Below are 24,942 nucleotides of genomic sequence, written 5' to 3'. Positions count from 1 at the left end.
ACATTACAGTAATTTCTAGGAAAATCATTTTTAATTAAATTTTTAAGGAGGATATTTGATGCTTCAATATAAGAATTTTTATTATTGCAAACCCTTTTGATCCTGTTAACTTGTGAGAAAATTAGATTTTTGAAAATTTTAGAGTTTAGATTGGAATGGTAGTTACAAAGTTTTGTTATTTTAAAGTTGAAATCATCCCTTTTATCGTATATACCAACTATTGTTTTATCATTAGCAATTTCGATTTTTAAATCCAGAAAGGTAGCCTCAAGTTGATTTATATTTGTATCTTTTAGAATTAAATCTTTTGGATAGCAATTAGTAATAATATTAGTATTGTCGAAGTTAATCAAAAGTAGGTCATCAATATATCTCCACCCGTTTATTAAATTATATTTAATTATTTTTTTCTCATAGTAATGTAGGAAAATATTAGCTAAAGCACTTGAGAAAGCTGTCCCCATTGGAATGCCCTTGACTTGTTTATAAAAATTAATACCATTAAACACGTCTACCTCATGAAAAATTAATAAAGGTCTGCACTTTTATATATGACGAATATTTAAATGAAAATATCATTCCTAAAAATAACTGGCTTGAGTTATGTAATTTTAATATTACTGAAAATTACGTGTTTAATGGTATTAATTTTTATAAACAAGTCAAGGGCATTCCAATGGGGACAGCTTTCTCAAGTGCTTTAGCTAATATTTTCCTACATTACTATGAGAAAAAAATAATTAAATATAATTTAATAAACGGGTGGAGATATATTGATGACCTACTTTTGATTAACTTCGACAATACTAATATTATTACTAATTGCTATCCAAAAGATTTAATTCTAAAAGATACAAATATAAATCAACTTGAGGCTACCTTTCTGGATTTAAAAATCGAAATTGCTAATGATAAAACAATAGTTGGTATATACGATAAAAGGGATGATTTCAACTTTAAAATAACAAAACTTTGTAACTACCATTCCAATCTAAACTCTAAAATTTTCAAAAATCTAATTTTCTCACAAGTTAACAGGATCAAAAGGGTTTGCAATAATAAAAATTCTTATATTGAAGCATCAAATATCCTCCTTAAAAATTTAATTAAAAATGATTTTCCTAGAAATTACTGTAATGTCAATTTTTTAATTAAACAAGGTATGGTTTGGGATTAATCTTTTGGCTTAAATAAAAATAGAAATTTACTTGCATATTGGATCACTCAATAGATGGCACTGGGTGCCTACCTCTGTTTACATAATTTACAGTTAACTTTCAAAAACAGGAAATCACAATCGATTGTTTAAAGTTTCCTTCACTGTTGGATGGTATGTGCTGGCCTTTTCGTTTTTAATTTTAATTTTAATGCTGTTTTTGTTTTTATTGTTATTGTTTTTATTGTATTTTTACTTTGTGGTTTTTTTCTAATTTGTTATTTTGTATTTCCTTTCTGTTAAAATGGTATATCTCTTGAGCATAATTTCGGGGGATTTTCGGGTCACGAGGAATCATTATTAGACTTAATGTCTGTATGTCCTCACAGAAAAAATCCCTTTATTTGAATCCCTGCCTGAGGGTGACCCTTGAAAAAGTCTTCAGGCCGGATTCTTTTTAAAAATTTTTAATAATTTTTTTGGTTTAATTTTTATTTGGTTTTTGTTTTTCCTATTAACTTGATTCTAATACTTTTGTATATATATATATATATATATATATATAGTAAAAAAAAATTGTTTTGAATGGTTCTAATTTTGAGGAATTTAATTATTAAGTCATATAAAACTTTTTAAGGCTTTTATTTTGAAAATAATATTTTAATAATTAATCCACAACTTTAAAAAAACATTATACAAAAAAGACAACTACTACTTTTGTAGAATGTGTAAAAACATTCTTTTAAATATTCTACATAAGTAATTATTATAAGAGTACTTAAATAAATTAATTCAGTATTAATTAAAATTACCTTGCTTTAGACTGAACAGTATTTTTAGATTTTTTTCCATACCAAATGTAGATTTTTTTACCCACATCCAGTAAAAATACGTATCTTGGATCCAAACATTCATATTCTACTGGAAACTGTAAATAAAAATTAGATTAAGGAACTGAACTAAAAAGACGTTTGTGGCAACAAAAATTAAATTATTCTGTACATACCGATTCAATGTGAAGAACCCTATTATTCGTCTCCAATCTATATAACCTAGGTATATATTCCTAAAAATATTTCAATTAAACAATTATTTTAAGAAGTAGAAATATAAATGTAAGTCATAATTCTGAATCTTCATTTCAAAGGATAATAAATAAACTGAAATGAAATATAAAATGTTTAAAAAGTTAAAAACAATTTTATACCAATTTAAAAAACAAGTAACACTCATAAAAACATCTACAAATTTAAGATTTTTGATGGAATGGATGGGAAATTCAACACATCAGTCAGAAAATAAAACGGCTGCAAAACCTGAATATGTTAAAAAAAAAATCCATTTAAATTTGAAATAACTTTTCATAGAAGTTTTTGATTTTATAATGATAAGAAAATGAATAAATACAAAAACAATTTTTATACAGATGTTTAAATGAAATACTTTTACATTTTAATAATTGTAATTTATTTTTGAATCTGTTTAGATAAGTCGTAAAACTATTATAATAACACTTTTTTCATTTCGCTTATCCAGGATTGTGGCTGACTACCTCATTACAACAAATTGGTACAAGCAGCCTAGTTATAACTTTCCCTCTTCTCAACTGAAGATTACTCAAATGACGTTTAATTTGAAAAGAAATGTTGAAGCTCTATTGTTAAAAAAATTTATTTACTATGAAGTCACAAGATGAAATAGCAGAATCATCTGACCTCAAAATGAGGATGACCAAATAAAATTAGTCAAACTTTCAGTAAAGACAAGCTAAAAATTTATTTTATTTAACAAATAATAAAATTTTGAAAGTGGAAGAGAACTTTTAAATGTCCTACAGTTCCAGAATGAAATTATTTGAAGTGCATTTTAAAAAGCCATTTTGCTATCATAAAAGAAAATTTTTTAAAAAAAAGGGGGGGGGGGAGGGGGGAATTATATTTCTAACATTTGGATGGAAAGTGGAAGATATATTAGTGAGATGGCTAATACATACTCTATGACAGATTTTTTTAAAAATCTGATATCCAAAGAAAACATTCCATAAGTACTTACTATTTTGATTTTATCATAGCTTTTTCTTAATAATAATATTTTTTTATTTATTGGATCTCTTACTTAAAAAAATATCCATAAAATATTTTTTTATTGTTATGGAAATATTTACTAAGGTTATATAATTTCATACAATAAAATTCCACAGAGTGAGTGATTAAAAACCTAACATTGTTCAAAAAGTATTCGGAAATTCACAAGAATAATTACCAACAGAGGTTCAAGATTTATTTCAATTGAAATTGAAATTTATAATGCTGAAAAAAAAAATACCTTTAAAAGAAATGTGCAGACTGAATGAAGACATAGGATATCTATTTGGTAAAAATGATATCATGAAAATCCAATTGAATGGTTCAAATGCACTGCTACCTCACAGCAAATAATCAACAGTACATGTAGTATAAAGACTAATTCATTTGATGTTATAAATGAAAACAGAAGGAAAAATTAAAGATGTGAGAATCAATAAAACATTAAATGAAAAATATACAATTTGAAGTAGCAATTAAATGGCATAAGAAACGATTCTAACAAAAAAACGCATTGAGATCAAAAAGGGAAGGGAGCCTGAGGTTTATAAATTGAATGATATAGTAGTTATTCAAAAGCCCAGCATGGGACAGGACTGAAATTGGTGATACAGGTTTACACAAAATCTCAAAAACCAATAACTTAATATTCAATTTGATGTTGAAAAGCTTATATTCTAATATCAGTCTAAAAAAACATTCATAGTTGTCGATGATATCATGATCAAATGGTTCAATTTTCATAATGTAAAGAACAAGATACTTTTCTACTTTTCCTTTTTTATTTATTTATTTTCTTTTTCTTCATCTTTACAGTTCACCTGAGAATGGTTTTTTCCCCCCATTTAGTATACGTGATAGCAGTTAACCAAGCAATTGGCCAAAAAATAGTCTAATCTGTAATATGACCACCTCAATGGAAAAACCTGGTTCAGGAGTTATGCTTTCAACTCAAAAACAAATGAACATTTAGATTTCAAGAAATGCACAAACAGATAAATTCAAGGTGGCTCCATATTTATGAACTGTTTCGTGTGAAGTCCATTTGCCATTAAGATGACACACAGACATCACAATGATTTAATATTCTATTTACCACCATTTGAATAAGGATTAGGTATTTCATTCAATCATTAAACATATATGATTAAACATTATGTATATCTCTATTGTAATATCTATATATATGATTATCATTATCTCTATTGTAAAGTGTGCATTAATTGAGCTCAGTATATTAAAAAAGCATTGTCTATGCCTACAGAACAGATTTATATACATTCAAAAAATTAACTATCTCATTTTGTAGATATATAAAAATAACATACCACTTCTTCAATTGTATAAAAGCCACTAGCAGTTCTTCCACCTTCAATGTAAACAATATCAGAACCAAATAAGTCTAAAAATTCATCACTTTCATCTCCTTGCTCTTCCCGAATAGTACGGCACTGAGCTCCTAGAAAATTTCTTAAGTTGACAGCATGAATGGCAGAACAGGCTTTTTTGTCAAGCTAAAGGAAATAAAATAGTTAAATTAAGAAAATTCAAAAGTGTTTTTGATATACGAATCATATTTACAATTAATTTCTCCTGAAAAATCAATTACTTACAGTTGCATGAGACCCAATCCAGTAAAATATTTGCCAATCCAAACTCTGATTCTCATCCAATGTTGTTTTAAGTATAATATAACAGTCACCCTCATAAAATTTCCCAATGAGAGCTGCAAAATAATTTAAATATCTCATCTAAATAAATGAATACATAGAAGATATTTAAAATGGAATAAAAATTAATAGTTAAGAATTACCTTCATCAACTTGATTTGGTACAAAATTCTCAATTTCCCAACAAGTCAAACCTGAAAATAAAATAAAATTATAAACGTCATGAAGGGGTAAAAAATGATACATCAAAAATTTCTAATTTTCTTTAATTTGATTTGAACACTGCCATACAGATATAATTAGCAATATTCAACATTTTATTGTAATTGGGAAGCAATAAAGTATTCAAGATAAAATAGAGAAAATTCTCTAGTGATAATTTTTAAAAGTAATACACCATTGCCTTTGCAAAATAAGTTAAAATGTGATTATATTTTTCTAATAAGATTGTTATATAGTTAAGATATTGTTAAGAAGGTGTGTATTTTTCACAATAACTTTTCTATTGGAAAGAATAAATCTATATCAAAAAAGAAAGGAAGGTCGGTTGCTATGTTTCTTTTCATTATTGCAGCTACCAGGATTTTTTAAACAAGCAACACAGTGTAAGTAAATGGAAAACAATTGAAAAATAAATCATTGCTTTTGTGAACTTTACAATTTACTACTTTTAAAAGTCTGAAATTAGTACCAAGAGAACTGGCAAAGGGTCTCTGTTTTTCACCTATTCTTTGCATGAGTTCTTTAATGTTAAACTGAATAGATATTGATAGTTTATGAACTTGACAATTCTTGTTTGAATCATGTTTTACATTGAATTGAATTTTTAATAATGCTGAATTTTCAACGAATTACATAATAAAACTCATTCAGAAACAGAAAAATAAAATGATACAAGTGCTTTAATACTTATTTCAAATACAATTAGAACATGCATTCTTCTTTAAAAAATCTATAATTGTTCTTAAGAATATTGTGTGTGCGAGTGTTTAAAGCTATGATTTTCAATTTCATGGCTTTTCGTGTGGGTGTGGGTGGGATTATGCATATTTTCAGAAATATTCAATTATTATTTTTCATGCTTAAACAAAAAGAATTTTTTTCGATTAAATTTTTAATTTATAGTTGTTTCTTACAACACGTCGTATAATGCTTCAATTTTTTTTTTTCCCTCTACAATTTAACTTTCAAAATGTGCTTTGTTGGATTCAAAATGATGCAAAACATTAACAATTTTTGGAAGTATTTAATTATTTACTACTATCAATAAAATTATACTATTGAGGAAGCAGAGTATATTTTCCTATACTTTTAACCATTTTGGTATTTAAATATATGTCATGTAACTGCCAAAAAAATTAAAGACAATCTTTACTGTATTGTAACATTAAGCATAAAAAGTTCTTACAATCTATTATACTAATGATTAATAATTTACAAATTGCCGTATTATTGTTTATCTATCCTTATTTTTTTATCTCAACAAAATTATAAATAACATTAATCTCTTCAGGATGGATGTGCACAAAAAGGCATGCTTTCACAGGATAGTTTTAAACAAACACTAACTGTCTATACAGGCCAGAGAGTTTTCTTCCATTAACCATAAAATGAATTATTATGTTCATAAAAATGTACATAATAATTCATGAAAATGTACATAATAATTCATGAAAATGTACATAATAATTCATTATTTTATTTCACATAGAAATAAAATAAAATCAGGCCTTCCCTTTCCTACATCTGATACTGAAAGGTTAAAAATGCTGATAATAAACTGATATAGTCTTCCTTTTCTATTCAGAAGAATAGAAAAGGAAAAGAAATGCAGAAACTAATTGCAGTGATGTTGGATAATTCAGCAACAATCAACTTTAATCTAAAAGAAACAAAACCATTTAATAAGTATATAATATGTTATATGATACATATACAATGGTGGCCAAAATTGTGGACACTTTTGAAAATCGTTGTTTTTTAACTTTGTATGCTTGCAAAAAATGTTATATTTCACAAAATGCAAACTCTTACATATCATTTTAAAGAGAATTTAATACTGATTTCAATACAAAAAGCAAATATTTGAAGTACAAAAAAAAGTTACTATTACTTTAATCTGAATAACAAACACAGTGATGAAGTGGATTGTAATTTCTAACTTTCCTGACAAATTACTGTTCTTATTCTGGAAACCAATCAAATGTTAATAATTGCTAGAAGAAGCTGACAGTATGTTTAAAGTTGGGACAAGTCATTATTGTGCTTTTTTCTGAAGAAGGAAAACTTTTTTATGTAATCAAATTGCAAGTAAGAAAAATTTTAATATGCAGTTGGAATTTTTAAAAGTATTTCTAATATTTAGTCAAGAAGCAATGACATCAAATAAAAGAATAGATTGGACACCTAGAAAGAGAACTAAGATTATTGCATTAAATGAATCTGGTCTTTCCTATGCTGAAACTGCAAGACAGGTGGGTGATTCAGTGACTGCAACTGGAGTCCGAAAGTTTTGTTTACGATTTCAGGAGACAAATTCAATAAAGAACAAAGCAGGAAATTGCTGGAAAAGGCGCACCACATCTGCTGATGACAGACAATAAAAAGACTATGTCTCCAAGATAGAAGAATGTCATTAGCGGCCATCAGAAGTCAACTGATTGATGCTGGCGTTTTTGTCAGTTCAAGAACAATAAGGAGAAGATTATTACATGTTGGACTTACAGGTAGAATTCAACAAAAAAAATCCTTATCTCAATTTACAGCACTGTATAAAAAGATTACAGTGGGCAAAGGAAAGTATTAATTGTACAGATGATCAGTGGTCGCAAGTTATACAGAATGATGAAACAAAGATATTATTATTTGGTAGTGATGGCAAAAATACGTAAGACATAGAATAGGCTAAGAGCTACATCCTGACTGCATTCAGGCAAATATGAAGAACTCAGTTAGTGTTAAGATTTGGTCATGCATGTAAGTAGACGTTATTGGTCCCCTTCATGTTATCGATGGGACATTAAATGCAAGAAAATCCATTTGACCAAAACATCCTAGAGCCAAAACTTACACCTTCCATCAGTAATCTCTTTCTCAACAATACATTATTTATTTTTCAGCAGGATTCAGCTCCTTGCCACATAGCAAAAATATCAAAAGCGTGGTTTAGTACAAAGAGCATTGAATTATTATCATGGCCATAAAACAGTCCTGATTTCAAAATTACTGAGAACTTACGGCACCATTTGAAAATTCTTGTAGAAAGGAAGAATTTATCAAATAAAAGAGAATTAATTAAGGCTATAATTGTTTCCTGGTATCATGCAATAACGAAGGAAGAGTTTAAACCTCTTGCCAGCTCAATAAAACATCAGTGTGAAGCTGTAACATAAAATAAACGCAACCCTACTAAGCACGGATAACTCACTGCAGTCATCAGCATCTAATGTAAATCGATAATTATTGCCGTTCAACTTTTTTGTATTGTAAATATTTGAATTTTGCTTTTTGTATTGAAATCAGCATTAAATTCTCTTTAAAATGATATATAAGAGTTTGCAATTTGTGAAACATTACATTTCATATAAGCTTACAAAATTAGAAAACATAAAAATTTTCCAAAGTGTCCACAATTTTGGCCCCCACTGTATAGTTTATTCTAACATGAAACAAAAATTTATTTGGCATTCAATAGATATACCAGTTTTTAACAACCAATTTTTGCAGATTGAAAGGGAAAGGAACCGAATTCCCATGCAATGCAGTCCATAAAATTTTAGTATAATTACAATAATTTTTTGTAAATAGATGAAAAGAAAGAGAAATGCTATTTCACTTTTCATGGGAAAATTATGAAAGACTTAAGTGATCTATATTTGAAGACAAAATTACTTGAGACAATTCGTACTTGAAGACAAAATTATTTCAATATGGATGCATCTAGCGTTTCACCTACAGGGCATAAAGAAGCAGACAGTCAGAAACAGAAGCAGCAAAAAATGATCCCAATCAGACCAGAAAACAAACAGGGAATTCAGATATAATACTAAAAATATTTTGAATTATTAGGCAAAAGAAAACAGTAAGGAATGGTTTCATTTATGCTTATGTTTTCGATTTTCTCTTGAAATATCAAATCTAACATTATATTTTATTATAGAATATGACACTGTTCCATGTTTTTTTGTTTTTTTTGAAGTTATAAATTTAGTAACACCATTCTGATAAATTTTTGTCATAAACAATGGTTTTGCTGAGTCTATAACTTGAAATCTCTAGATTATTTGCAAATACTTGCAGTCCAGAAATTTGTTATCAATTTATATGAAACAACATTACAATTAAAAGTCAATAATCATCAATAATCCTTACTTACAAAAAAAGAAGCATTGAATACATACTCCGAAATGAAAATACAATATTTCAGCATCTGAAACAAACTTAGCACCACTAAAATTACTTTGGAAACTATTTAGAAAAAGTTATTGCACTTTTCTGATAATGATTATCTCCCAGTGTAGATGACAATTCCAAACAAATAATTTTTTACCTCAAAATTTACTTCTAGAAGAATATCAAGCATCTGATTGAAAGTATCTGAACTATTAATTGAAATATTGTTACATAAATTCTTGATATTTGAAGGGGAAACAAAAGAAAATAAAAATGTATTTTATTAAATGATTGTAAAAATGACATCTTTTTATATGAAGAAACATATTTCTTATTATTACATTCATAAATAAATCATCAGGTAATCAATCAATCCACCCATTGCAAACTATGCATATTTGTGAGAAGTTACAGAAACTTAAGCAAAAAGTAAAAATAGTTATTGTGTAACAATTGTGTTATTAAATCAATAATAACAAAAGCTTACCAGGGACTTGACCAACTTCTTCATCAAAAAAATCACTATAGTCCAATGGTGGTTTTTCTAAAGCTTCATCCCACCTTTTGGGCCTGACAAATATTATTCATATTATATATTTTTTGTAAGTTTATTTAAAACATAACAACAATTTATTATATGAAATAACAAAATGCTAATAAATAATACATTAAGCAGTCAAGATAAATGTTAAGTTAAGAACAACTATAAAAATTTGTAAACACTTTTAAAATTTCCTCTTCACAAAATAAAAAGGAAACATATCTACATATCAAAATTACATAAAAAAAATATTTATATTTAAAGGAAACTATTTGTTTAATCTACACAGAAACATTAAAAAAAAAAAAAAAAAAAAAGGAAGATTAACATTTAAAAAAGTACAGAAATTTTGGGGATACGAGTTAAAAATGTAATATTTAAAAACTGTATAAAAATAGTTTTCATGCTATGGCAAATAATCAATAAGGTATATCAACAAAAAATCTACTAAAACACACAAAAGTAACATATACAATGAAAAGCAGTAAAATAAACAATACTCACTTTAACGAAACATTTTTATCATCCTGAGCAAAATCTTTCTTATCTTTGGCTAAATCACTCATTCCTTTCAAAACTTTAGCTTGATCACTATCTACTTCATCATCTTTTTTTCTCCTCAACCTCTGTTTACGAGCAATAGGATCTTTGCTATGGGCTAAAAAAAACACCCCAATTTTTTAATGAAATCGATTGTCATAGAAATTTTATAATGAACTTGAATTTTTATTATGAAGAATGAAGTATCTCAGATGTAATCTAAATTGATTCAGCAGAATTTAACAAGAATGCATTAGGAGTAGGTAAGAAATTTTACTTTTTTGAAACTTTAATTAACAGTTCATTGTGTAAAACAGAAGTATAAAAAAAATTTATTTACTTAAAAAAAAGAAAAAAATATTTAATACATTTTAACAAAGCATCATGGTGCAGAAATAAGATGAAAAGGCTTAACTAGCTTTTAGTTACATTTAAGAATAGATCTTAAGCGAAGAAACCTCAAAAAGCGTTTTAAAAATAATCTTGAAAGTGAATTCATTTTAAACAAGACTACTTATGTGTAACTGATAGAAAAGTTACACAGCACAAAACATTTATCATAATTTATTTCAATAAGAATAAAAGTTATAAAACGAAAAATGAATGTCCATACTTTTTCTTTATTCAGTTATTATTACTCAAAACTTAAAGATATAAAAATTGTATTATGTGGTATGTAAAATATTATTTTACATACCATAAATGTTTTATTTAGAACCAAATGTTTCACCTTGAAAGAAAACACATGACATCAAATTAATTGTATATGCTTTACAAATCCAATTATACAAAAATAGTGTAAGTTAAATACTCACAGAATAGATAACACATTAATGTTCTTAAAAAATAAGAATTCCAAACTTTTTATACAGATAAAATAATAAAAAAGAATTTCCTTCGTTTATACATGAAATAAGGCAATTAATTAATAGAATAAATATAAAAAAAATCTTTGAAAAAATAAGTCATTCCTGCCTTTCATCTCAGAAAAACCATACAGCAAATCTATAATATAAACATCAAATGTTTAATAAATACAAATAATTTAATCAGTAAATTATTTGCTCACCTGGAGCTGCTACTGGATTGTTGGTTGTGGCACCAGCAAGCCTAAGTTGTGTGCTCAATGAAAAATCAATATTGTAATACTCAGAGCCACTACCCATAATTAATTCCTCAGGTTTAGGAGGCATTATCAAATCAGGATTACCATGCAAATCTAGAACCTCCAAATCTGTCAACAGGTGAATTGCTTCAGGTAGAGTAATTAAACGATTATTTGACAATACCAATTTCTTCAGCCTTCCACAGCTATGAAAAAACATTAAATTAATTAATCTAGTGAAATATTTAATAATAGCAGAAATATTTTAAGAAATACTTTAAACTTACCGAACAACACCTTCCGGTATCATCTCTAGGTTATTATTAGAAGCCATGAAAACTTCCAAACTATACAGTTTTCCTATACCAGATGGTATGCCATCAAAGTCTAACTGATTATCATTTATATATAATCTTCTTAATTTAGACAGTTTACATAAAGTAGCCTAGGGGAAAAAACAAAACAAAAAAAACATTATTTAGCTTTCATTAAGGAGAATACAAAATTATACTGTTAAAAAAATTCTGATTTTTTTTTTTTGTTGTTGTTCAGAAAAACAGAAAACTATAAAACCATTTATCATTTCATATTTTATATATAACATTTATCATTTCATATTACATCAATTATACAAATAATTATCAGATTTTAAATGTTCTGTAGTTACAATATTTTGCACAGAGTTACAACAGAATACCTCTTTTTCAGACTAAGGTAATATATTCTATGCACATAGGAAATGAGTATCAACCAATAAAATACAGAACAAAAAGAGATATAAGTAACTATAAATAGTATCAATAAAGTAATAAATATATTGTAGTGCATTGGCAACAACAAAATTGAAAAACTCTTTTTAACTCATTAATTGTTTGTTTGACTGCATAAATTTTCTTAAACAAGTTTAATCCTCATTATAAACAAAATTTAAAGAAGCTAACGTCTATATTCAATATGGAGATCATAGGTACCGAAACTCCATAGTGATGATTTTTAAGTGAACTCCGAGCAAGCAACCATTAAAAAAAAAAGATATTCTAACGAAATATTTGTATAATGTCATCGTTTAACCAACCAACAATGAAAAATCATTTGTCCTGATGTTATGGAAATAAGATGCTAAATTATTTCCACTATATTTGTTTTTTTTTAATTATGCAGTCAACCAAACAGTTAAGAGTTAAAAAGAGGTTTATCAATTTTGTTGTTGCCAATATGCTATAATATTCAAAAATTTGAAATGTTAAACAATTTTCATTTTTTAATAATCATAATTTTAATAAATTTAATAATTTTTTTCATTTATAAATCTTTTTTAATGTAATGTGAAAGATATAATATTGAAAAAAATAAATTAAAACAAAACTCAGGATGCTCCAAAATTATATACACGTTTTGAATAACCATTAAATAATAATAAATTTATGATGAAATCCAATATAATGTTCAAAAAAACACTTGTAATTTCATGGATGGCCCTAATCCTATATAATGGCTAGTACATATATAATAATCACCAATATATTGACAAATTCAAATATAAAACAAGATTTGATACTTGCATATATCAATTTGCAATATGAAATTTTGAAATATGTCATCAATATCTTAAAATTTAACTTTTTTCTTCTTCCAACCCTCTTTTTTTTTCTTTGGTTTTAAAATATTCTGCAGATACACAGGATATATGTATGTATGTATATATATATGTACTAGCTGACCCGGCAAACGTTGTTCTGCCATATAAATTATTTCTAGTGAATATTATGGTTGTTAATTAAAAATAACGAATGTATTGTAAGTGTGTGGGGATGGGATCTATGACAGAAAGAGGATTGGAGCACTGTAGATAATGATCGGCAATAAAAAGGAAAAAAAAAAAAAAAAAAACCCACTAACCATTCATTTTCAAAATACAACATATTTCATTAACGTAACGATTGTATACATTGTTTGATCTCTTAAATATTAAATGTAAAGTGAAAAAAGGAATATATTCCTTATCCTAAAGTATAAAAATGAAATAAAGAAAATCACTCTTCATTTCGAAAAGCTATTGATTGTACGATATTTTTTGTCAGTCCGTCTTTAGCCAACACAAATAAGCTCAATGGTTTGCCCACATCTGTGTGAAAAACATGGTGTGCCCAAATCTAAGTAGCAAACAGACATCATTTGGCCTTGCGACTTATTGATTGTCATTGCGAATGCCAATCTAATAGGAAATTGAATGTGTTTGAATTCAATTGCCACGCCTGTGAGAATCATTGGAATTTGTGGCAGCAAAACATTTTTGCCTTAGAATTTACCATTCAAAACGGTGGCTTTGATAACGTTTTTCATCAATCTTTTAATAACCAAGCGCGAGCCATTACACAACCATGGTGGGTTCAAATTCCGAAGTAAAATAACCGGAGATCCAACTTTCAGTCGTAGAAGGTGTGGTGACATGTCTGGCAAATCCAGTGATTCAAAAATTCTGTTGGATAATTTACAGCTTCATTAGCATCGCAAACTGTATCGATCGGTTTGTGTGATACCAAGTCGCCTGGCAACGACAGCTGAATCTTGAAGTTTAAATCATCGACGTCCACATTTTTTGCAGCTAAAATAGCTCTTTCTGCCGGTCACACATGATTTATGTATTGTGCGTGTACATCAGGAAATATGCGGTCAATGAGAGCATTTTGCGAATCAACGACAGTGAAGAAATTAGTGGATAATTTTATGCCTCCAGTATTTTCAAAGGTAGCAGCTTTTCCATTGTCGATATCTAATAATTGGTCTCAGAATGTGTCAACAGATGGATCTGGTAGCATTTGGACGTGCATGTTTATATATAGTTGGACTTTTTCAACATTACGCCGCAGTGGTGATGATTTCAAGCAAGTGTTGATCTCATGAGCGTACGTTGAATGTGGATAGGGACACTCTAATTACCTAGCATTATGAAATATACTTTACAACCTATTCTCATACCTACCAAATACAAGTAAAAAATTTCATAAAAATCGATCAAGCCGTTTCGGAGGAGTACGAACACAAACACCGTAACATGAGATTTTTATATGTAAGATATATAATCAATTCATTTTAAAATCTCAATGAAAAAAAAGAAAGAGGACATGCTTGATATAAAAAAATTAGAAAACGATAGTAAAATAAAAAGTATCTCAATACTTACAGGTAGTGCTTTAAGTTTATTTCTTGAGAGATTTAGAGTAACAATATTTTTCCATAAATCTGAAAGAAAACTATTTTTTAGTGACAGATGAAAAATTTCATGCAAATTTACCTTAACATCTTAGATTTACAATTAAAAATATTTTTAAGACAAAAAATTGCCTAATTAACACATTTTAAGTTAAGAAACAGATAATTACAGATTTTTAATATAAGATCATATATATATAAGCAAAATTTTTCAAATACGTGACAAAAACAAAGAAACTTGTGAAATTTTAACTTTGATTTATTTAATCCTGGAGACACAATTTGTGCAAAACAGATACACACACACACACAAAATGATGATAAAAAATACATTTGTTCACATAGCAAAACAAGAGTAATGTGACAGAATTTCCCTTTAGTAGTTTTATTGCAAAATTCTGATAGGGATTTTGCTGACACATGTCAACTTAAGAAAGGGAATCTTAGGTATCTTTGAAAATCCTGCACAGGCAACAGCTATTCTTATTCCTCCACTCTATGGCAAGCAAAAATAAAGAAAAGGGAATTCTGAGAATGTGTGTTATAATTAAATAAAAAAGTGGGATTTGAATCAGAAAATAAAAGAAAATGTTATACTAAAATAGTATTCACGAAGTTAAAATAAAAAACAGGAAATTATATTACATTTCAATATTAAGTAGATTCTTAATTTTTAAGAAGCAAATAAAAATATTACCTCCAATATCTGGTGATATATCAATAATACAATTTTCACACAGATTCAGACGTTTCAAATTTGGTAAAGTATACAATGCATCTGGTACACGAGGTAAACTATTCTGAGATAAATCAACATCTAATAAATGATAAAAAAAAAACCAAATGAATATAAATAAATGTAAAAATCTTATATCATTTCAACTTTGAAACATGATTTTAAAAAAAAATTACTGAACAGTAAAAATTGACAGGTTGCATAGTGAGAAAATGTTGAAAAAATTAAGCACTTTTGCATAAGTAAACTTGCATTTTTTTGGCAAAGGATGTTTTCTATTTTATAAAGTATAGTTTTTATTGAAAAATCTGTTTAATTAATTTTAAATATGCATTCTTGAAATTTTAATATTTATTTCTGTATTTGCTCTATGTCTTTTACTGTAAAACAAATTATGAATTTTTGGTTTTGACAAAAGCATGAAAATAAAAGAAAAAATTAAGAATACAAAAAAATTAAGCCAACTTTTATAAGAATAACAATAAAGATCTCAGATCTCTCAACATTTTTTAAAATTAACAAATCATTTAAATGGATACATCATTCCTGAAAATGTCATGTAAAAGCCTGGCATGACCAAAAATTTTGTACTTAATTTTTATATATGCAATAGCAAATAAAATTCAACACGGCTGATATGGAAAATGTAAATCTCCACCTGTAGATCATTATATTTAGTAATTATTTACAGTCTCATAAATCAAAGAACTAAAGCATTCCAGAATGGTTACATCATAAGATTGACAGAACTGCCATGAAATTGAAGGCAGAACAAAGCTATACTTTAAATATATTTTTAGGTCATTTTTTAAATAGAAAAAAATAGCAGTGTTCAGAAATGATGAAACTATATAAAAATAACCTTACTGTTTTTTACGTATAAAGTTTAGTAAAGACGTTTGTAGAGTAGTTTGACACTTTAACAAAAACTTACTTTTATGCTATGCACTCTGATAGAATAAATATAATTGGCCTAAAGCATTTTTATAGTATTATGAAAATACTTTTAGGAATTGGCTGACATGTAATCTTTCCTGGTGGTAAAATTATTTTTAAAATCAAAATTATGTAATACAACTAAAAACAATATATTCTTCATATATTAAGATGGAATATTAAATTAATTATACAAAGGAGATTAGCTGAAAATTATCTAAAACAAGAAAATAATAAGCAAATATATCAAATGTTATTTCAGTAAAAAGTATGCAAGCTATCAAACTATTAATACATTACGGTAGTCAATAAAGAATCGTCATTAATAAGGGTACTTGTTGGCAAAAAATTTAAAAATGCACACACACAATTTGAAAATCAGAATTTTTCAATTAACTTATGAATATTTGAATGAAATGCAAACCTTGCAGATTTGTCAAACTGTCCAAAGAAGTAGGTATATTTGATAAGCTTCTTTGTGTGTTAGCCATATGCAAGGTCTGCAATGCCACAAGTGCTGGTAATTGCCTGAAAATATAAATTATCTGTATAGGGAAGAAAAAAAGTTTTGAAATCATTGCTAAAACAATGATAATTCTTCATAATTTTTTCAGAGATAAGTAAAATTATTAGATTTAATAGCTAAATATCAATATTTAAAATAATTAATTTAAGATAGTATAAACTATGAAGAATATAAATTAATGTGATTAACATAATGGAGAAGAATTAATGTGTGTTCTATTCAGAAGTTACTTGATATAAAACTTTAATAATTTCTACCTTTTAAAGAGGGCCAAGTAACTTACAGACATAAAATCTATTCTATGATTTGTTCATCTAGTTTTCCCAACTTTCCTTTTATGAAGTTAATAATTAATTTTCATTACAAATATTTATACAAATGAGTATTTTGTAAGAAAAATTTAAAATGTAATGTGTTAAAAATAGAATAAAAATATAGAAAATGGATTAACCAAATCCAGCAAAAATTTATCAGATACTGAAACTAAAAAGAGGGTTAATATTGATAGCTTATAAAGGTCTAGAATAACTCTATTTCAATAAAATTTTACTATTAAAATTTAAAAGAAAGAGGATTTATATTTACCGTAGCTGATTATGACCCAAAGGATTATTATTTAACTTCAAAGTTTGTAAATTTACTAGTCTCCTCATCTGAGGTGGGAGGGATTCTAAAAAGAAGACATGATATAATAAAATGCATATAAAGTTTGATTTTTTTTTTTAAACCAAAGATTTAGAAGTTCATGAAATGTATTACAGTTTTTAACAGAATAAAAATCTAATAATTTCTCTTCAAAAAAAAAAAAAAAAAAAAGAGAGAGAGTATTCCAGTTTAGTAAGAAAGTGGATAAAAAATTATAAAAATGAATGTTTACAAATAGAAATTTAATTCATGTTAATATTGTAAATAGCAGCAAAAGAAAATTATAGTTGCCTTTTAAACACTATCAAAAAGAAGAAGAAAAAAATTCCAAAGATAAGAAAAGAAAAAAAAATTATACAAAAATAATAATTATATAACAAGATATAATAAATAATAATTATCTATCTATTCTAAAAAGAATTTAAACTTTGCATTACACATATGTTCACTTTCAATAATAAGATTCAACTTATTTTTTTAAAACCTTTTGATTGGTTGATTATATTTCTTGAAATTGTTACACTGTTTAAAGTAACATAAAAATTTAAGTGAAAATTATAATTGGAGTTGATGCTAATAATTTTATGAATTGGAGTTGATGAATAAATAATTTTACACTATGAAATAAACACTTTAAATGTCAATTCATAAATAATCATAATGTCAATTTATAAAAAAACAACAATAAAATAAAGAATTAAACATTCAAATTTTTATGAAATCTCTGAGTTACTGAGTATAGTGTTCTTTAAAAATGATCTGATTTCAAAGAGTAATCTGATATAATTAATTTCTAAAAATTATCATAAAATAAAAACCCAAAAACAGTTTACATTAACTGGAAAAGTAGGAAAGTGGTGTATGGAAAAGTAATATTAAAATGTTACAGGAAAAATCATCTAAACAGAAACATACTCACAAAATTATTATATTAAAAATATGAATTAGAAAGAAAGAAGACAAATTTCTTTATAAGAGCAAAAAATACAGCAGCCACAGTTGAAAAGAACAAATTACAGCTACGAAAAATAATAATTTTCTCTAGTTTCTTTCCCCAAAAATTAGAAACCAGGACTTCTAAAATTACAGAAATCAAAATTATTCCTTAGATTATATTTAAGGTCAAAAGTAAATCAACAAATATATTTCAGATACATTAGATAGATATTCAAAGAGTTAGGGAATTAGAACGGTCTCATTCCCTAAAAATTTTAATGAATGATTAATTATTTATTATGCTCAGTTACATAATTCAAAACAAAATTTTAACTGCTATAAATACTGAAGGCAAAATGACCAGGCACATGAATGGAAGTTTTTTTTCATTATTATCATTTCCAAAAATTCTATCTTTTTAAATCTATTCTATCTGAATGAATCATTTGTTCTTATTGAAATAAAAGCTTTGTCATTAGGGTTAGAATACTAAAAACTACTAAAAAAAATTATCCTTAATTTACAATTTAAGGAATATTCTTATAATCATATTTTTTTAACCTTCAATAGGACACAGAAAAATTGTACTTGAAAAATGTACTTTTAATTAAAAGTCTATCAAGTTCTGTATGATTTGCAGTACACTTCTGAATTATGATTCATATCTCATACTTTTTAAAAATATAGATTCTAGTTTCCACAGACTGATATGTCTATGGTATAATTTGATTTATACATTGATTATCAGCAAACCAAGAAGTAGCATATCTAGAATTAATTCTCCTTATTTAATTTTTAAAAAATACAAAATAAGTCCACATATAAATAAAAACACTCACCAAGTTTATTGTCACTTAAATCTAAGTGAAGCAAATCTGTTAGATTGACAAAAAGTTGACTAGGTATGTTTTCAATTCTGAAAGGAGTTAAGATAATATGAGATGAAACAAGAAACTATAATACGTCAATCTTCATTAGAAAAATAAGTTTGATTTAATTTATGTAGTGACAGTTAAATTTTTGTAAACATTCTTCGAAATCAGACAACTTCAGTTCTTACAAAGAAAATACTTACGAATTAAAACTTAAATTTAAGACTAGAAGACCCTTTGCATGCTCCAAATCTCGAGGAACTTCTCTTAGACAATTATGACTAAAATCCTAAAATACAATAAAACTAGTTTTAGATTAATGACTGATAATTTAACTTTAATATTTGTAATTTTCAAAAATATCATTTAAAGTGAACAACAATAAAAGTAAAAAAGCAAAAGTATTACCACAACAGATAAATCTTCTAGCTCAAAAACATCAACAGGGATTCCAGAATTTTTTAATTTATTGTAACGACAATTAACATATCGAAGACAAGGTAACGTTGATACTTCCCCATGAATAGTTACCAGGTTATTGCGTACTAAGGATAATACTTCCTAGAAAGGAAATTATAATATTTTAATATGGCAGATATAATATAAGTAAGTAATGCTTCAATATTGTAATTAAAATAATTCTTCCTAAAATAACAATTATAATGTTCATTAATTCAAATAAGCATTATAATAAATCTATAAGCAAATTATAGATTTTATAAAATTAGTTAAATTTGAGAATCATTTATTTTTGTGATTTGTTAGCTTATAAATGCAAATTTAGATGCTGACAAATTTGACTTTTTCACAGTCGTAAAAAAGTAAATCCTGCCTGTGTTTGCAATGCTCTATCATCGTAAAAGATAGAAAAAAGAAGCTGAAGTTGGAGTTCTAAGGGTCATCAGAAATGAGATCATGTTTCCTTAACTGGTAATTTCTCATTCACATATTCATAGTGTCTCCCTTTCCTAGGGAGGAGATTTGTTTATTTGTTTTTCTCTTATAAATACAAACTTCAGAAACTTACAAAAACTGATTCTTTTATTTTTCAGAAGGTAAATAGACCACAATGTAACAGTGCATTAATTAACCTTTAAACTTTTTTTCGTTAATCAGTTTCATAAATCTTTTTATTTCCTTCACCTTTTAAAATGTAAGTCAATTATTATGTTAAATTATTTATAGAATTTTGGTATATTTACTTATAATTTTACATCCTCATTACATTATATCCTCAGCAAAAATTTTAAAGAAAGATGAAAGGAACAAATAAAATTCACTCTTTTAATAGAAAAAAATACAAAACGAAAAAGAAAAACAGACAAATATTTCAAATTTCAATCTTCTCCTTTTTACCACATTTGATGGATTTTCTATGTGTAAACAATTATTTGTTTAGTCAGAAGTCCAGATATATTACACCTTTTAGTTTGATTCGCATTTATAGAAGAGTTCTTATCAATTTCTGATCAAATTTCACTCTAAAAATAATTTTCTGATCATCTGAATTTCAGCATCACTATAACATTAACATCTATGTTGTGCTGGCTATTAATTTCCTCATAGTATAAGAATGCTGTCAAAAAAAAAAAAAAAAAAAATCTTTTCTGAAACTATACAAACACAGAATTTGTTCTTGAGTTCACTCTATTGCTTTCTACCATCTTATTCACTTAACTATACACTGCTCTTGCCATGTCTTGGACAAGAAAATTTTGATAAAAGCAAAAAATTGGCTTATCTCTTTGAAGTCAGAAAGAATAAAAATCATTAACAAATTCCATCATGTACAGGTCATATCACAGATATTTATTATTTATCATATTCAAATATAAGAATAAAACATTGATTTCAGTCCTCTTTATGCAGGATACAGAAAGGAATAGAAGAAAACATTTCTATATTCTTTATAAAATCAATTACAATCTCAATATCAAGAAAAAAATAATAATTTTTTATTCTACATTTTAATATTCTTTTTTTCTTATTCAGTTTTTATATTTCTATATATTATTTAAATGTCTTCTACAATATGGATATCAGGAAAACTAAAACTTATATTTACTATAGATGGAAAATATGTCTGTAGTTTATAATTACGGTAGAACAGTTATATGCATGAATATCTACATCAATACTTATAATAAAGCTGAATGTCTGTGTGTTGGGGATCAACAGGTCAGATCATTAGACCTATAGTTACCAAATTTGATACATGTATACCTTGCAGGTTAAAAATGTGCACTTAAAGGATATTTTTTTGAATTTTTTATTAGAATTTTAATTAATTTATAACTAAGTGAAATCTGCATTTCTTCACAATAACTTCCAAAAATTTTATCACATAAAAATGACCTTTACATCAAATTAACATTCAAAAAATTATCCTTTTAAAGATACCAATGTTTTAACCTATAAATTAAATTCTATTTTTAACAAATTAAAAAAAAAATTAACCATATTTTTCAACAATTTTTTTTGCACGAACAAGTTACGAATGCATGTGAAAAATTAGCTTTTATTAATGTGTTGCAATCATATTGACAAAAGTTCAAATTCAAAAATAAATTAATTGCTACTGAAAATTAAATCTAGAAAAGTGTAATTTTCATGACATATCTGTATAAAATGAAATAAATAAGAAATATGATATTTAAAAAAAATGAATGCAAGAAAAAGTATTCTATAACATTTTACAATATCTATATTATTAATTCAATAAAGATTTATTTAAGGCAAAAATGTTTTAATATATACATTGGTATCCACACTAATCAGAACCCAACAGCTAATTTGAAAATCTTTAGTAATAGACATACATCTGCTAACAAAATGTTCTAAATGAAGAAAATAATTATATTTTATATAACTTGAATCGATAATTGCTCTGATGAATTACAAATTTTAAATTTTTTTTCATGTATCCTCTGCCCTGTGAATCCTATTTAAAATAATAATCTTGAGATACTTAAAAATATAGACTCTTGAGACACTAGACTTTTAAATAAAAAGAGTTGCATTCCGATCAACTAAATTAATTACTGAAACTGACTCATTTATGAAAATTTAAATATCACTATTCTATGAAAACATGTGGTTTTAGACTCTTTATTGACCATCTGAAAGAAGATCTGCAAATTAACATTCAGGATTTTTCCAAGACTGATTAGCCAAAAATTGTAAATATGTTAATTATATTATTATTCAAAACTTCATAAATTAGACAGATTTGATTGCAGAAAATAGAAGTATTTATTTATTTATTTAAAAGTTGGAGTATGAAGAATATTTTGCAGATTATAATTCCTTAGGACCAAAGAAGTGTATAAAATTTAGACTTCATAATTTTTTGAAGTATATTTATAGATAGAAACAAAATAAAATTTTATTAATGAAGTCATTTAAATCCTTTTGAAAGTAAAACTAAAAACTGGTTTTTCTGATAAATTAGAGAAATTTTTGTTGCATAATTCTCTGAAAAATTATGAAAATTATTATACAGTTCACACAAGACTTCAATGCCAAACCATTTTATTTTCTGCACTAGAAAAAAAAAAACTTGCTTTTTTTAAGTAAATGATTTATATTAACTGTAATTAAATCATTTCCACTTTAATTTAAAATTTTATGGGAGCTATCATAAAATTAGAAAGAGAAACATAGTATAATGAACATAACAGTTTAAGGTATCCATTTTAGCATCAGTGAATTATATGACTATCAAAATGTGAAGATTTGAAGTCTAAAAATATTTTGCTGAAGAAGCTATTAAGAGACCAAGTCACATAAAACATTTAATTGAAAATTTTAGCGAGCATTAATACTTGCGAATCGGCTGGTTGCCAAAAGGAGGCTTATGTTTAATATATCCTCCCTAAATTAATTATTTTGTTACTTACAAGCTTTTGAAGATTTCCTAATTCATCAGGAATCCAATCAATATTTGTTTTATTCAATTTTAGCCATCTTAATCCAGTCATCTCAGCTACAGCTTTTGGAAAATAATCTTCCTATAATAACAAGTATTAAACAGTCACTAATTGGAAATTGGTTAATTTTTTAAACAAAAATATATAACTTATAACAAAGATGAAAGAGAAAGAAAGAAATTTATTCTAAATGATAAAATTATCATAAGGAAATAAATAATATCAATAATAAGAATAAGTGTGTTAGAGGATTTGCATCCCCATATATTTACTCATTAAAATCTTATTAAGTTCATGTGAGAAAAATCCAATAACATAGTTTTATATGAATTTTACAATCCTGATTATCAATAAATCATTACATGATACATTAATTCATGAGAAAAAAGATTGCTAATATCTAAAGAAAACCACCTACTCAATTAAATATACTAATTCATGAGGAAAAAGATCGCTATACTCTGTTTCATCCTAACTGGGCAGTATTGTAAAAGGCAGAAAACGTGACGCTCCGTGTTGGGAAAGAGTTCCCCATCAATTCCGACTTTAAAATAGTTAAAATGCTCAGAAATTTATCAAATAATATCATAAATTACAGAAATCCTTTTTTTTATCAGTATGTATTTAAAATTATTCTCAAGTTAGAAGTGTTTATCTGTTAAGTATTTTGTAAATAAAGCGAATGAATAAAACGAAACTTTTGACATAATGAATACCACTTTGGCTAGAACCGGTCTTCAAGGTCAAATATTTGGCGCGCTTTTCTTTTACGTCTCCGCAAACTCAGCTTCATTTAGTTCCCAACCATTATCATCTTTCGTACTTTTTTATTCTCGCTTTTTTACCAGCTGATATTTTTGATACAATTAATCACATTAGTAGTTATTAGTTTTGATTGTTGAATATTTATTCGATTCGTCATTTCTATTCACTTCTAAAATGTCTGAAAAAGAAAAAGTGTTATCAACGAATATGCTGTGCACACCTTCAAGACGAGTAAAATCAACAAAAAGTGCAACATGAAAACAGAAATAAAGGCATCCAGTCCTTTAAGTACCCCTGGAAAGAAGCGACAAGGCTCAGTAGGTAAACATTCAGGTCATCTTATGAAAAAGTAAATATGATGATGTAAAAATGATGATTTTACATTAAAATATGAGGATTTTACATTATCCTATATCTAACGAAAAATCCTTCATTTATTCGTAGAAATGAAATCCCAACATTAGATAAAGTTTTAAAAGATGTGAACGATAATACAGATACCTTTTCTAAAAACATTAACCGAACTACGCTTTACAGAATATTGAAAGATTTAGGGTTTTCTTTTGAGAAACAATGAAACGAAATGAAATAACTTTAATGATTTATTAAAATAATGTATCAATAATATTGAACAAAATAATGAAAATAAGGAAAAAGTTAATTCTCTGATTTAAAATGATAATATAATAAAGTTAATAAATATTTACTATTTGGCGAAAAATTTGCGAGATAAAGTTCCACCAGCGATCTGCATTTCTAGTAACTTTATAGTTTAAAGTAACCCAGTTCCCCTCACAGCGACTGTGATTCGGCATGCCTAGAATATACACTACTGCCAAGTTAGGGTGAAACAGAGTATAATATCTAAAGAATCCACCTACTTAATTAAAAATATA

The 24,942-nt window shown here is 26.3% G+C and overlaps 1 protein-coding gene across 1 annotated transcript in view; it reads right to left on the bottom strand.

Annotated features, from left to right (window-relative positions):
• Window positions 1-24,942, bottom strand: part of LOC129968981 (protein flightless-1 homolog) — a 57,945-nt gene that overhangs the window by 32,154 nt on the left and 849 nt on the right. The window contains exons 2-18 of the mRNA XM_056083372.1: window positions 23,252-23,362; window positions 19,761-19,913; window positions 19,556-19,641; window positions 19,320-19,396; window positions 17,485-17,569; window positions 16,798-16,901; window positions 15,399-15,518; window positions 14,673-14,731; window positions 11,776-11,933; window positions 11,453-11,694; window positions 10,348-10,501; window positions 9,790-9,872; window positions 5,054-5,104; window positions 4,854-4,966; window positions 4,569-4,754; window positions 2,163-2,222; window positions 1,969-2,084 (exon numbers count right to left, since the gene is read on the bottom strand). Coding sequence (XP_055939347.1) covers window positions 1,969-2,084; window positions 2,163-2,222; window positions 4,569-4,754; window positions 4,854-4,966; window positions 5,054-5,104; window positions 9,790-9,872; window positions 10,348-10,501; window positions 11,453-11,694; window positions 11,776-11,933; window positions 14,673-14,731; window positions 15,399-15,518; window positions 16,798-16,901; window positions 17,485-17,569; window positions 19,320-19,396; window positions 19,556-19,641; window positions 19,761-19,913; window positions 23,252-23,362 — 1,958 coding nt within the window. The remainder of the gene's footprint in view (window positions 1-1,968; window positions 2,085-2,162; window positions 2,223-4,568; window positions 4,755-4,853; window positions 4,967-5,053; window positions 5,105-9,789; window positions 9,873-10,347; window positions 10,502-11,452; window positions 11,695-11,775; window positions 11,934-14,672; window positions 14,732-15,398; window positions 15,519-16,797; window positions 16,902-17,484; window positions 17,570-19,319; window positions 19,397-19,555; window positions 19,642-19,760; window positions 19,914-23,251; window positions 23,363-24,942) is intronic.

Source organism: Argiope bruennichi, chromosome 1 (genome assembly GCF_947563725.1).
Source record: "Argiope bruennichi chromosome 1, qqArgBrue1.1, whole genome shotgun sequence".
Classification (NCBI taxonomy): domain Eukaryota; kingdom Metazoa; phylum Arthropoda; class Arachnida; order Araneae; family Araneidae; genus Argiope; species Argiope bruennichi.
Note: the sequence above shows the minus strand (reverse complement) of the source record. Positions and strands in the feature narration are given on the sequence as shown.